At 26.7% G+C, this 14,994-nt stretch overlaps 2 protein-coding genes across 2 annotated transcripts; both read right to left on the bottom strand.

The window, feature by feature from the left end:
- Nucleotides 1–852: 852 nt before the first annotated feature.
- On the bottom strand, nt 853–6,817 carry LOC112721109 (UPF0481 protein At3g47200-like). Its single transcript, XM_025772183.2, has 2 exons — nt 6,494–6,817; nt 853–2,257 (listed from the first exon to the last, which is right to left on the bottom strand). The coding sequence occupies exons 1-2, from the start codon at nt 6,636–6,638 to the stop codon at nt 870–872; spliced, it is 1,533 nt and encodes a 510-aa protein (XP_025627968.2). The 5' UTR covers nt 6,639–6,817; the 3' UTR covers nt 853–869.
- A 3,295-nt stretch (nt 6,818–10,112) lies between these two features.
- LOC112721101 (UPF0481 protein At3g47200-like) lies at nt 10,113–13,813 on the bottom strand. The gene is made up of 2 exons (XM_025772177.2): nt 13,491–13,813; nt 10,113–11,817 (listed from the first exon to the last, which is right to left on the bottom strand). Exon 2 carries the CDS (start codon nt 11,773–11,775, stop codon nt 10,399–10,401), a length of 1,377 nt encoding a protein of 458 aa, XP_025627962.1. The 5' UTR covers nt 11,776–11,817; nt 13,491–13,813; the 3' UTR covers nt 10,113–10,398.
- Between the last annotated feature and the right edge of the window lie 1,181 nt (nt 13,814–14,994).

Raw genomic sequence — 14,994 nt, 5'->3', positions numbered from 1 at the left:
TAAAATTAATTATCCATGGAAAATATGTATGGAGTTAATTCGATTATCAGCTAGCTTTTTTTCCTTTCTGTTTTGAAAACGAGATTAGAATTACCTTTTTCATTTCATGCTCGTCATGCAAATTGGTCCATCAGTATTTAAATAAATAAAATATTTTTATATATTTATTTAAAAAAAAAACATTTACAAGTATTTTATATATTTTCTTAAAAACATACAAGTCATTGTTTCTTTTTTAAACAAAATATTATACAAGCAAATTTTTTTGCCCCAATTTATGAAATTCGAGGATCCTTCCCTAATTCCGATTGAATGGCATGGTCATTTAAATCTCCGACAAGTAAAATATGTTTTCAAAGCCTTTGTTTTACAAAAAAATCCAAGCACAAACATTAAGTGAAGTAGCTGATAATCTGAAAAAAAAAAAAAACATCCAACATTATTTTAAGTCTTACTGATGGCTGATTTTTTTAGATATTGGGCACAATTTGATGTAACACTTAGTTATTGGATTATATGATATTTTCCAAAATTTTAGAGATGGGACAATTTGCAGAGAGCAAATTAATACAACAGATTTTTTTAAATTTGTCCAAGTTAGGAACACACAATTTGTATACTTCAACTTGAGGGAGTATATTAGTCACGGTATGTATTGACATTTAGTTTAGTTGATTAATTGTAGCTTAAGTAACTAAGATAGTTAATTAGTTAGTTGATGTAACATACAGTATGCAAGTTAGTTACACTCCATGTGTATATATTGTACATCTCAATGAAATGATCAATCAATATCGAAACTAAAACACAGAACAAAGACATTTTATTTGTGTTCTGAAAAAAGAAATTAAAAGGGAGCTCAATTAGTTTTATTTAGAAATTAAATCATGAATATTGCGATAGAAACTAACGATGGTGTAGACGAGAACAAAAATGCCTATAATGGTGGAACTGCCTCTCCAAGTGTCACGAAAGTACACCCTCCTAACTGTTCCCATGGTCTTTTTCCAGCCACTCTTATTGTGGAGTGTGAGTTCTCTTATGACTTTATAGTAGCATGTCTTGCCGGTGGAAACCACATGTTTGGAAAGGCTCTTCACCAGATTCACCACTTCCTCATTACTCACGTGTTCTCGAAAAATGCATCCTTTTTCCACCAACAACTCTACATCTTCTTTGGTGTGAACCAGAGAGTCCAACAGAGACACGTAGTTGGTGATAAAAGGTTTATCCGGATAATGGTAATGCTCAAAGGCCATTAAGTTCTTGAGAACACATACTGTTCTGTTATCAAATTTCAACTGTGGGAACATCAATCGAGCTTTTAAACTCGTGAAGCATGGTTGCAAGCAACCCAAGCAGAGTAAATAGCCGTTGAACGGCTTCTTCGTCTCAAATGTTATGTCAATCAGTTTTCTATCACCAACGCACTCAAAACTTACTCCATTCTCATACAACTTGCTTGCGCTCACTTGCAAATTGTCTTGCTTTAAAAACAATTCTAAGCTCCAGTCGGGAAGACAACACCTCCTAACAAAATCAACGAAATGATGAGCTGTCTCATTGTCCCTTTTTAAATATTCCGCATACAGATGAAGAGATCCAAAATAATGGTGGGTAAGTTCATGGAAATCTAAACCTTTAGCTGTGAGAGTTACAAATTTATTATAGAGTTCCTCCAACACATACAATGGAAGCTGATTCTCAAGAAGCAGTAAGTCCCTCTGGATGCCTTTTGTAACATAGTTTGTTAACATATTTCGATGATCAAATTCCCAATCCCTCAGAAAGTACTCCACGATGAACACAGCATCTAGCAGCACTATTTCCACTAATTCCTCATTGCTTATCTCTGGGAACTTCTTCGCATAACACTCCCTTATTTTTTGTACTTCACTTTCAAGGAAACTTTTGTATTCTTTCATCTTCATGGCTTCCTCGTTTGAGACACGCTTCGAGAAGTCTTGCAAGTACTTATACTTTAGCTTTTGCATTCCCTTCAGCTCTTTTGTGTCGTAGTGAATGGGTCCAATTGAGATCCACTGAGTTGTGAAAGAAGCTTCTTCTTCATCCATCTTCCTAAGTTTGGAAGGAACTGTGTAGATCATGCACACATCTGGAGTAAATTCTTCTTCAACGTCGTCAACATCAATCACCACGTGTTTAACCATCTCCAATAATGTTGAATCAGTAGCATCAGTGGTAGCAGTCGTCATCTTGCTCCAACTAATTAACCAAACTTCACTTCTTATGTTCCCTACAGCAGTGAGCCAAAAGGATTACTTTAAATTAGAAACCAAAAATGAAGAAAAGATTTTAGTTTTGAAAACTGATTTTATATTGGTGGAATTTCAATGCGGTCGGCTTCACGTGAAGTTGATTACTGAGAGTAGTTAGATGATTTAACTTATTTAACTAAATTTTTATCTAACGGCTCTTCGATATCAACTTCGCCTAACTTTTTACCTTTTATATTTGTGTACAAACGTATTACTATTTAATTCAGTTTTAATATTTATTTTATATTTTAATATGTATTTTATATATATGATTAATTTAGTGACTAATTATTATTAGTGTATTCTTAATTTGTTGAAATATAAATTTACACGTAGAAATATGTCAAGTTCTTTAGTGAAAGATGCAAAAATAAAGACAGATCAAATTTTTATATTAGTTAATTAAAAATAATACATTATGTTGGTCTTATAACGATGTTATTTTATATATATAATGTTAAATTTTTAATCTCATGTTTTATGTAATACATAAATATGAACATCACTAGAAAAAAAAAGGTGGTTAAAATTAAAGAAAAAACAAAGGTTAGAATAAAGATATTCAATTAGAGATAAACTTAGGATCAGCAAATTTTTTTGTTTTTAGTCGGTATTTTTAGTTATTTATTCAATATTATTAATCTAGTAATTCAATAACATCATTTTTAGCATATGTAATTACAAATCTTACTGACCATTTAGCATTTCTAATTTAATTACATTGCATTTTGTCTTGATAACAAGACAAAATAAACCAAATATTAAAAATAGGACACAGAAAAACAGAAATACAAAAATTAATGTTTTTATATTTTGTTTTATGGTGAACTAAATATAAAATAGAACAAATAATAAAAATTTAATTTACTTTTATTTTTTACATAAAATTTAGAATAAAAAATATAATTATAAAAATTTGATAGTGATAATAATAAAAGTTATGTATTTGTTCAGTATTTCTCTGTCTTTTCAATAAAATATATATATATATATATATATATATATATATATATATATATATATATATACTAATTTAGTGTCTCAAAATATAATATCCTCTTTATTTTTCACTTGTCAAACATAATTTTATGTTTCTATATCTATATTTAAGAGTCTTGTCTTCATAAAAAATACGACAAGACAAAACCAGAGAATAAGATACAAAGGAATAAAGATATTAAAATTAGTATTCTTTCATGTTGTTTGGTGATAAATTGAAATAAATTTTAAAAGTTATTTTTTTTAATTTAAAAAAACTATAATAATAAAAAATAATATCTAACATATATTATAAGAGTATATGATAGGCTTATCATAATAAAATTTTTATTAAAAATATAAAAAATTCAAATTGTTAATATATTTATTTTATTTTATGAAAATATTTAAAATTAAAAATAATAAAAAAATAAATTATATCTTTTTATCTTTTACAAAATATATTATTTCAATATTTTTAGATATAATATTTATTTTTATTTGATCGACAAATGCAGCCTAATATAGGCTCTGCAATGTAATTACTTTTACCTCCGCAAGGAGAAAACCTTTTGGGGCGTTATATATTCGGTGACTTATTGATAATTATCAATTGGTTATTAATAGTATTTTTAATTGTGTAAAATTATATTTAATAATAAAAAATTATTTATTTTTGTTTTAATATTTAAGTACTGATACAAAATACAAAAATTACTTGTCTCTAAATCTTTTGTTTTAACAATGCAAAAATACTAATTACTAAGAGAGAGAGAAATAAATACGGGTTTTTTTTTTAATTTACAAGAGGGTACTTTTATGTATGTGAGTCGGGACTCGATTCCATACTCCTTGAAGCTTTGGAGTACTAAAATTCCTTTTAAAAAATGAAAAAGAACGTTAGCATTTATGATTATTCTATGTTTTTTTATTTAAAATTTATCTGGACTAACATTAAATTTTATATTAGATTCGTTTGGACTTATAGTCAGATTGGACTTATTATACTTTTTATTATTTTTTTTGTGACCATTATACTTTTCTATTAATATTACTCATATTAAATTATTATAACATTTAAAAAATTATTATAATATTATAATTAAAAAAAATAAAAAATTTAAATATCAAAACATATTTTTAGTATTAATTTTAAAAGACTAAAAAAATATCCTTTAAAATTAAAATGATTTAATTTTAATTTAAAATTTATTTTATTAAAAAGACAAAATATTCTTTTAGTATTAATATTATTTAAATATATTAAAAAAAGACCAAAATAATATTTATTTTGTGTAAGCATATTAAAAGGGAAAAAATTTTATGCCATTAATTACTTAAAAATATTTATGAATTTAACTTTAATTTTAAAAAATTTAAATTTATATGTATACTATATAATGTAAAATAAATACTTCGTCTAACAGAATGAATTTAATTATTGTTCTTCTTTCTAATTTTAAAAATTAATTATCTTAAGCATTTTGTATTTTAATTTTAATTATTTATATTTACTTCATTCCATTACACTCAAAAAATATTCTTAAACTTATTATTGAAATTTAAAAAATTAATATAATTTAAATAATTTATATGCATAATTTAATTAAATAGACTTAATTCTCTAATATTTTTTAAAGAGGACAAGATACAAGATTGAGACAAAAATATCTTTTTAAAAAGAAATCTATGAATTATTATTAACTTTATTGAAAAAGTAAAAAACTTCAAATTTCATAAAATATTTTTTTTAGAGTTTGGGATTCGACCTAAACTAATTATCCTATATATTAAAAATAAAAATAAAAATTTATATAATTTTTACCTAACCTTGATCAAACTTTAATTATCATTCACATTTTTTTATTCTTATTTTTTTCTTTGCAAATCTTTTTTCCTTTTTTTTAAAGAAATTTAATTCTAATTCGATATTCAAATCAATGCAAACTGATATGATCTGTCCAGGTTTAATTACAAAAACATATTTACACCCTAACTTCATGAGTTAAATATCAGAAGCAACAACTCTAGTTACAAATCTGACGATAATTTAATACTATTCTGCTCTTTGATTTGTGACTACTTATTTAAAATTATTTTTAAATTTAGTTTTAACTATAAAAATCTAAAATTAAATTTAAATAATAACCTAAAATTGATTTAAAATAACACTTTAAAAAAATATTAATTCTGTTCCTAATATATATTTATATATATCCTAATTAAATGGTATGTTATAATATAGTTAATTTTTAAAATCATGATGTTATAGATAAAAAAAGTAGTATACATGATAAGTTTTATGAAATGAATTATAATATTAAATAAATAATTAAAATAAATAAAATTTAAAATTATTAATTAATTAAAACATAAAAATAAATCTTAAAAGATAAAAATATATCAGTACGATTTAGATGGTACTGTAATGAGTTTATAAAATTCTAAAACAAAATAAATCTTAAAGATAAAAATAAAAAATTGTTATGGAAAACAATAATTTTTTTATTTTATTTCAATAAAAAAAATTAACACTAATAAAACACTAATTAAAAAAAATGTTGCTTAATAGATAAAGATATATTTTATGATTATTTTATGGTTTTTATTTAAAAGTATAGTTTTATGTTAGTGTTAATTTTTTAAATATTAATTTTTTAAAAAATATAATTTATTGACATTAATTATTTGATGATGTTATCAATATATAATAAAAGTTCTATTAATAGAATACCTATTATAAAATTGTGCCAACACATATTACAATATTGATAATCTAAAAGGAGTTTTAAAACTCTAAATATAAAAGGAGTATTGTAACATCACCATCAAACTTAAGTAAGTCATTTCACCAATTAACACAGCGCAGCCTTTATGTGTACTCATAGATCAGATGTGAACATAACATATCAGAAAGTAAATCATCACTTGATGATATGGCAAAAACACTTAGGACAATTGTTTAATTACCTTTCCATGGTGTAGTAGAATCTCTTGCATTTCTAGATCTCAATATAAGAGAACATTATTTTAACTAAGAAGGCTTTTTTTGGTGACTAACTAAAAGGCTCTAACTAACCTACTACCTCAGTTCTAAATTATATTATACAAATTAAAGAAATTGTTAATTAATACAGAAAACATATATAAGGAAAAAAATACAAGACAATCATCAAAATCAAAGAAATAGAATGGACATAACATGGTGAGATTGGTGATGAATATAGATTAAGAACCTGTTTTGTGGGAATAAGTCAAAAGTTTCCAAGTGCTCTTGATCAGTAATGGCAAAGATGAGTTGCAACTTGCAAGTGAGAGGGAGCAGCTATGAGAGTCAAAGAAGATTTTAAAAAATGAGAAGAATCTGATCATAAAACTCATTTAGCTAGGCTTCACATTATTGTTTATATAGAACATTCTAAAGTCACTTAACTCGACCATAATTAAGCTGGTTATATTACCAAAAAAAAAAAAAGAAAATTAAGCTGGATAACTCTGGTTCCAACAACCAGAGATGAAGGGTTTCAAGTTTTTAATCAATTTAAAAATAATTAATTATGTCTCGGTTCTATTTTTAAAATACGTTTTTTAATCTTCAAATTTTAGTTATATTATTTTATTTTATTAATTTTGGTATCCACCATTATTTATTATTGTAAAACCCATTCTATTTTTTAATCAGGGACGACAAACTTGGATCTTATAATAATATTTATAGCTGACTTGACCATGTTCACTTCTATATTGTAATTCACATGCAGTAGGTAGGACTATGTTGTATATCTATCATGTTAACCTACGGATAAATAGATGAAGGTGAATGCTATGGTACCTAAGTTATAATGCCTAACTTACTAAAAAAGATAAAGAAATAATATTTAATAAACTTTAACTATTTTATTTTTACTTTATACATTTTATTTTTTATCTATAAAAGTAAGTTAGGTAATTTAGACACAATAATAAAAGCACCATAAAATCCACCATAGATGAAATGACATATGTATATAGCAACCTGATGTATTAAAATGAAGAATGACCATGAATATCCAGTGAAAATTGGAGGAATAGTGTGTAGACCGGTGAACTTAATTGAGTGGGTTGTGGGTCCTGTGATAGGTGAAGGGAGACTAAAGAAATGGACTATATATGTATACATAAATCTAACTTATAAATGGATTTGAGAATTTGAGGTGGAATAGTATTTTAATTTATGTTGTTTTTGAAAATTTAGCTGTGTGGATGTATATTTAATGCAACTCGAAATTTTTTAAGATAAAACTAAAATAAAATACAATTTAAGAATATTTTTTAAATTTTTAACAAATTTAAAAGACAAAAAAATATACATTACATAATACATATCATAATTAACTTCACATATATCTATATATTCACACGACAAAGAACAAGTAAATAAGTGCACATATATTATTATACTGCTAACTATGACTCCAAGTTAAGAAAATAATGAACCTCATGAAAGCTAATGTGGTTTTGGTGAACAAGCTAAGCAAATTCTTAATAATAATGTAGACCTTTTTCGTTAGCTATAATAATGCAGATAGACAGCAATGACCAATAAAATGTATGTCCACAACCTACTAATATGACCCACAGGTACAAAAATAAATAAAAGAACAATGCTAAGAGGTCAGTAATTTTTGTGATTGTTAGCTATCAATTAGCCATCAATGATGATTTGATGGTGTGAGATTGGTGTGAGATTTCATCCAATAGCTCACCTTCCTTTGCTGGTTACATACTGGCCAAAATTCAATAAAACTGATGGTCCCCTAGACTTTTCCTAAATAAAATGTGGACAATGAGGTCACAAGGAAACGCAATAGTCATGCGGTCGTATACTCATACCACCGACAATGCGTTTAAATTCATTTATGATATGGATATATCAAAAATTAATTATTTATATAAAATATATATTAAAAATAAATTAAATAATACATACAATAACCAAACAAAGAGGTCTAAAGTGAGCATGATCCTTTCAATTTTTTTTTAAAATTTATTATTATATATAATATGTATATCATCGATTAACTATTTGTTAACATATTAAACCTAAGAAATTATAGGTAAACAGTTCAATATGTATAATGTATATTGCAATATAGCAATAGCAAGTAGTTTTTAAAAAGAAAATAGTATAACTGTATTATATATGAATATGTAATAAATTTGAAATAAATATAAGCCAAAATAAAAAAATAAGTTAGTTTATTGATTACCCAAGATCTAATATAATAGTACATAATAGGATAAATTAAAATATATTTTTGTTTTTAAAATTTGTTAAAAATTTTAAAAATATTTTTAAGTTTATTTTTAAATTTAATTTTGATGCATTGTCAGAGTAAAGTAATTTTATATATGCATCCAATTATATAATACCACATTAGTAAAATAACTACCTTTCATATTAATCGCGTGAATGTTTATCCAAAAGAATGAATATAATTGTATGATTGTGTAAAACGTTTTACATTATCGTGTATCAAAATCAAACTTTTTATTTTATTTTAATTTTATCTCAAAAATTTTCGATTTATATCAAATATACTATTAACAATTAATTTTTCAAAAAATTTAAAACCAATTTAATAATAATTTCAGAAGAATAATCTTTAATATAAGTAAATTAAATATATAATTATCATACATTATTATTAGATTAGTCCTAAACTTTTAAAAATTTAACTGATAGATATATATTTGATGTAAATAAATTTTTTTTAGATAAAATTAAAATAAAATAAAATTTATTTTTTTAATTTTTAATAAATTTCAAAAACAAAAAATATAAGTTATCTTACGTGATACATAATATATAGTCATAATTAACTTCACATACATATATTCACATTACAAAAAACAAGTAAAATAAGTGCACATATATTATACGGCTAACTATGACTCCAAGCTATGAAAGTTAAAAAAGCTAATGTGTGTTCAAGCTAAGCAAATTCTCAGTTGCTAGATCTGTTGGTAATTAGTAATGGACAAAAAAATCATATCAATAAATAATTACTAACAAGATTTATACTATTAAATTTATTTCGTCACTAAATCTAATAATATTTAACATTTTTTTTATAGTGCCAGTATCTAAAATTTCTAACGACTTATAAACACTACAAAACTGCTGTGCAGGTACTTTGTTACCTCAAGAAAGCCCCTGTTGTCGCAGGTCTCTTTTTCCACTAAGCACTGATTTCAGCCACACTGGGTTTGTAAATGCCGACAACTTGTTCAAATACTGGCTAATGCTTCTTCCTAAGGACCACTTAATCTTTTAAGAGAGTAACTAGATTGAGAACCTTTATTTTATTTTATTTTTTCTATTAAGAGAATAAAAATATGTACATATTATTATTATGGTGTTATTTTTCTTTTTAATATATTATTTTGTTTTCATTAAAAAAATTATATTGACATTAAATTGTGTTATTATTAAAGTATTTATAAAATGGAATGATCCTCGGTAAATGAATCGTTGGATCTTAAACTTATAATAAATCTAATATGTCAAATCAAGAGAGATACTTGAAAGCTGCATATGAAATTTCAGACAATATCTGCGATATATATACCCATCCAGTTCTAGAATTTAATCCTGCAAACATTTCACTTAGGTTGCCTTTGATATACATTTCAGATTCGATGAGAGAGTTTAAAAGAGAAAGTCTAGCCCAGCTAATTTTATGTTTTGTAGCCAACACTTAACTATTAAAAAAAATAAATGATCTCATTATTAAATATAATTTCACATCATTAAAAATATTATTAATAATTAATTAATAATTATAAAATACAAAAGTTGTTGCCTATCACTCTTCGGGGCGGAATTAGAAAAAATATTAGAGAGAGCAAAAAATATTTACACACTAAAAAAAAGACTAAAATAAAATTTTAAGAGGAGATTAAACTGAAATTTACATATAATTTACGTGTAAAAAATTAAAATTAAGGAAAGCCATTGCCCTTTCTATGTATGTAGCTTGGCCCTGCTCCTCGAGTTTAAAATTACTGTATGATGGTATAAAAATATTCTGATGGCTAAATGATAGCTAAGTTTTGATCAAAAGTGATGGTTCTGAAAAGAAATTAAAAGGAAGCTCAATTAGTTTTCTTTAGAAACTAAAGCATGAATATTCCGATAAAAGCTGACGACGGTGAAGATAAGGACAAAAATGCCGACAATGGTGGAACTGCCTCTCCAAGTGTCACGGAAATACACTCTCCTGACTGTTCCCATGGCCTTTTTCCAGCCACTCTTGGTGTGGAGTGTGAGTTCTGTTATGACTTGATGGTAGCACGTCTTACTGGAAATGACATGCTTAGAAAGCTCCTTCACCAGATTCACCACTTCCTTATCACTCACCTGTTCTCGGATAATGCATTCTTTCTCCACCAGCAATTCTACATCTTCTTTGGTGTGAACGAGCGAGCACCACAGAGACACGTAGCCGATGATGAAAGGTTTATCCGGATAATGATTTTGCTCATACGCCATTAAATTCTTCAGAACAGTTACTGTTGCATTATCAACTTTCAACGGCGGGAGCATCAATAGAGCTTTGAAATTCTCCAAGCATGATGATGGCAAGCAACCCAAGCAAAGTAAATTGCCGTTGAATGGCCGCATCGTCCCGAATGTTACGTCAATCAGGCATCTATCATCAACGCACTTAAAACTTACCCCACCCTCATACAACTTGCTTGCGTTCACTTGCAAAATTGCATGCTTTGCATACAATTCTTTGTGCAGAAACTTCTTATCGGGAGCACAGCTTCTCCAAACAAAATCCAGGAAATGAACTGCCTTATAGTCACTTTCTGAATATTCCGCGTAGAGACCAAGAGATTCGAAGTAATGGTGGGTAAGTTCACGAAATTCATAACAAGGTAAATCTCTGCTGGCTGAGGCTTTAGCATAATTATAGAGTTCCTCCAACACATACAATGGAAGCTGATTCTCAAGAAGTAATAAGTCCCTCTGGATACCTTTTCTAACATAGTTGGTTAACATATATTGATGAATATATTCCCTCTCCCTCAGTAGGTGCTCCACGATGAACACAGCATCTAGCAGCACTATTTCCACAAATTTCTTGTTGTTTGTCTCTGCTGGAAACTTGTGCGCATAACACTCTCTTATTCTTTTTACATGGCTTTCAAGGAAACCTTTGTATAACTTCATGATGGTAATGACTTCCTCGTTTAAGATACGCGCCCAGAAGAACTTGAAGTACATATACTTTAGCTGTTGCATTTCGTTCAGCTCTTTTTTGCCGAAGTGAATGGGTCCTATTGAGATGAATTGAGGGGTGAAAGCTTCTTCATCCATCTTCCTAAGTTTGGAAGGAACGGTGTATATCATGTGATTACCAAATAGAGTCGAGTCTTCAAGGTCTTTAACATCGAAATCGATCACGTGTTCCAACATGTCAAGTGGTGGAATTAATGTTGAATGAGCAGTAGTAGCAGCAATGGCCATGTTTCTCCAACCAACCAAACTTCACTTCCTTATATAGCACAGCTGTGGAGCAAAAGGATCACTTTAAAATAGAAACCAAAAATGGAGAAAAGATTTAAGTTTTGAAAACTGTTTTATTTTATGGTGATATAAATATAAAACGAAAATGTTTGTAATCAAAGAAAATTAATCAAAAACAATCATAACATTTCGACAATTAAAGAATGATAAATAAGACAAATTTTAACTGTTTAACTACATCTACTTACATATATAAAGTTGTTTAAAGAAAGACAGATATAAAAACATGAATGCTAAATGCCAACGCTTTTAGTGTAAAAAAAGGAAAACGTAGTTAGTGTTAATCTAAATGTAAGATAAAAATAAGAAAAAAAATATTAGTTGTCTAGATAGTTTTTGTATAAATATTGATAGAAGATAATTTTTGTATTGGGACATATTTAACTTAACTTCTAATTTATTAAAAATAAAAATTAAATAGTAAAAATATAGAAATAAATATTTTCTAATTTACCTTTTTTATTATTTTCAAACTTTCAAACACATCCTAAATGATATATATATATATATATATATATATATATATATATATATATATACAATAATGTTACATTTTTAATCTCAAGTTTTATTTAATTAATGCACAAATTAAAACACGAAAATATTTGGTAACCAAAGAAAATCAGTCGAAAATAGCCATAACTTGTCTTATTTAACATTCATTAATTGTTAAATTCTTGACTGTTTTTTTTTTGTCTTCCTAGTATCATTCAAAAGGATTGTTAGACAACAAAACTTAAACTAAAAATGTTTACTTATGACGCCAACATAACATTTACCCAACAAGGAGCCAATTTTTTTGGGTTCAACCATTTTAACTAATTTTTTTAATTTTTTTATTTTAAATTATAAATTCTAAATTTTTAATCATAAATTCTTAAATTTTCTAAAAATATGAATTAATAAATAATTTAATAATAAAAAATTAATTAATATTAACTAATTAAAAAATTAATATCATATATTATGTAGATACAAAAATTATTATTAAATTACTTTTTTTTACAAAATATGTTAAAAATTAGTTAAATAATATATTTATTCATACATAAATACTGAAATAAATAAGAACTATAGCATTTTTTATAGGAGAAGTGAATTCTTTATATATATATTTTTAATTGTTTGATAAAATATACTTTTTTATTATTTAATATATTCTTTCATATTTTTTTTAGTTTCACTTAGAAAAATATAAAGTGAGAGATCACACTTTATTAAATAATTAAAAAATATAAAAAAATATATTTCCACGTATCCGTATGCTATAAAAATATGAATTAAAGAAGGAAAAAAACGGTGAGGAAAATATCAGTTGATAATTGATCTATAATCAACTTAACTAAACCATTTAACCAAGCACGTACGGGCTACGGCCTTTATTTATGTGTGATTCTCACAGATGTGAACATAACAACAAATTCGAGTATGATGCATTTTAAAAGGCTTTAAGCTACCCCAATTAGTGCCGAAAGAATTGCGACAAAATAACAAATTAATTATACAGCAAATTGCTAATCAATTATACATTATATTATACAAAAGAACTTGTTAATTAATACATGATGAGAAGAAATTAGAAGACAATATCATTAAAAATCAAAGAAACGGAAATGGACAACATGGTGAGACTACTGATGGATATAGTTAAGAACCTGTTTTGTGGGAAGAAATCAAAGTTTCAGGTGATGAGCTCTTTAGTAGTGACCACCCCACTCACTCATCAGTGTCTGAGCTTGTTTCCTTAGTGTTCTGTCTCTTCTTCAAGTGAAGACTGCATATGCCACCTTAAAATTATCAAGCTTTATGTGAAATTCTATATATGTTTTTAGTTGCAAAGAAGATTTGCGAGTGAGAGGGAGTAGCTATGCGAATCAAAGAAGATAAGAAAATTGAGAACTAAGCACTGGTAAAACTCATTTAGACGCTAGGCTTCCCAAAATTGTTTATATAGAACATTCTAACGTTACAATAACTCAACCACACTTAGAGCTGGATAAGCTAAGTGTGTTTCTAACAACCAGAATAAAGGATTTTTACGTTTTTAATTAAATTAAAAAATTGTGATACTATATGATCAAATTATTCTGATAATTTTTTTAGTGATTTAAATAAGTTAAATAAATAACAAGAAAGAAAATAAAAAACAGAAACTACTTAAATAAAGGGACAGTCCCACTTAAGACAACTCTCAAATTCCTCTTAAGAAGAGAAAAGCTCCACTTGATTGAATTGAATCTCATTATCATTTTTGTCATGATATCCGCTACCGTATTTATATCTCTCATAGTCAAATAAAAGTCAACTCTCTAATTTCAAGGCACGATATCCTTTACTCTTAATCATTTTCACACTCTTTTACCAACACCCATTATAATATCTGATAATGCAAACAAAACCAACACTTCACCAAAATCATGATAACTAGCATCAAAATTAATCTTGAAAATACTTATAAATGAAGGATTTCAAAAACCACTTAAAATAGAGAGAAATGACATACTTTGTAACTTAAAAAAAACTCCTAAACTTTTTTTCTGAAACTAAAGCCAGACAAATCACTTTTTTCATAGGGCAAGTCTCATGAGAATTAAAGATGTCATTATTCTTTGTTGGTCATATCCACCAAAATTTCGAAAAGAACATGAACGGATGCTCTCTGTTATGATGTAAGAACCAGTTCTTCAAATCTAAAAGATGAGAAGAAATATCCAACATGTGTCATACAAGCTCAGCTTTCGAACAATCTCGAGTACAATGTAAGCGATTCCAAACTAGAAAGACATCTTGAGCAATGTGCCGATGATGACATCCCTCTTATGAAGTGAAAACCTGCAGTAGGAAGAGCCTCTCTAAAACACAGCTAAGCCAAAAATTTGTAATTCTCCGGAATAAGTTGACGTCAAATTCAAAGCCAATTTTCCTATTCCTCCCAACCAAAAAGTTGCTTACACAACTATAAGTAACCATTACACTGAGTCATAGACTTTGGATCCAACTCCACACCAAGATCAACCCACTTCCGAACCTGTTTGCGCATCTGGATCGTAAGAAAGAATATTACCTTTCATATTCTAAGATAGAGGAAATAAAGAGTCTCCAAATGTCACCTACCAACTGACTAGATATCCTGTATCGTAGGTTCGAATCAGAAATGTG

The sequence above is a fragment of the Arachis hypogaea genome, chromosome 2 (assembly GCF_003086295.3).
Source record: "Arachis hypogaea cultivar Tifrunner chromosome 2, arahy.Tifrunner.gnm2.J5K5, whole genome shotgun sequence".
Lineage (NCBI taxonomy): Eukaryota > Viridiplantae > Streptophyta > Magnoliopsida > Fabales > Fabaceae > Arachis > Arachis hypogaea.
The sequence above is the reverse complement of the archived record's forward strand: the minus strand, read 5'-3'. Positions and strand labels throughout refer to the sequence as shown.

Coding starts and splice junctions, on each gene's coding strand:
- LOC112721109 (XM_025772183.2), bottom strand. CDS start 6,638: ATGAGTTTTATGATCAGATTCTTCTCATTTTTTAAAATCTTCTTTGAC. Junction 2,258..6,493: donor GACTTATTCCCACAAAACAG/GTTCTTAATCTA, acceptor TCACTGCTGTAG/GGAACATAAGAAGTGAAGTT.
- LOC112721101 (XM_025772177.2), bottom strand. CDS start 11,775: ATGGCCATTGCTGCTACTACTGCTCATTCAACATTAATTCCACCACTT.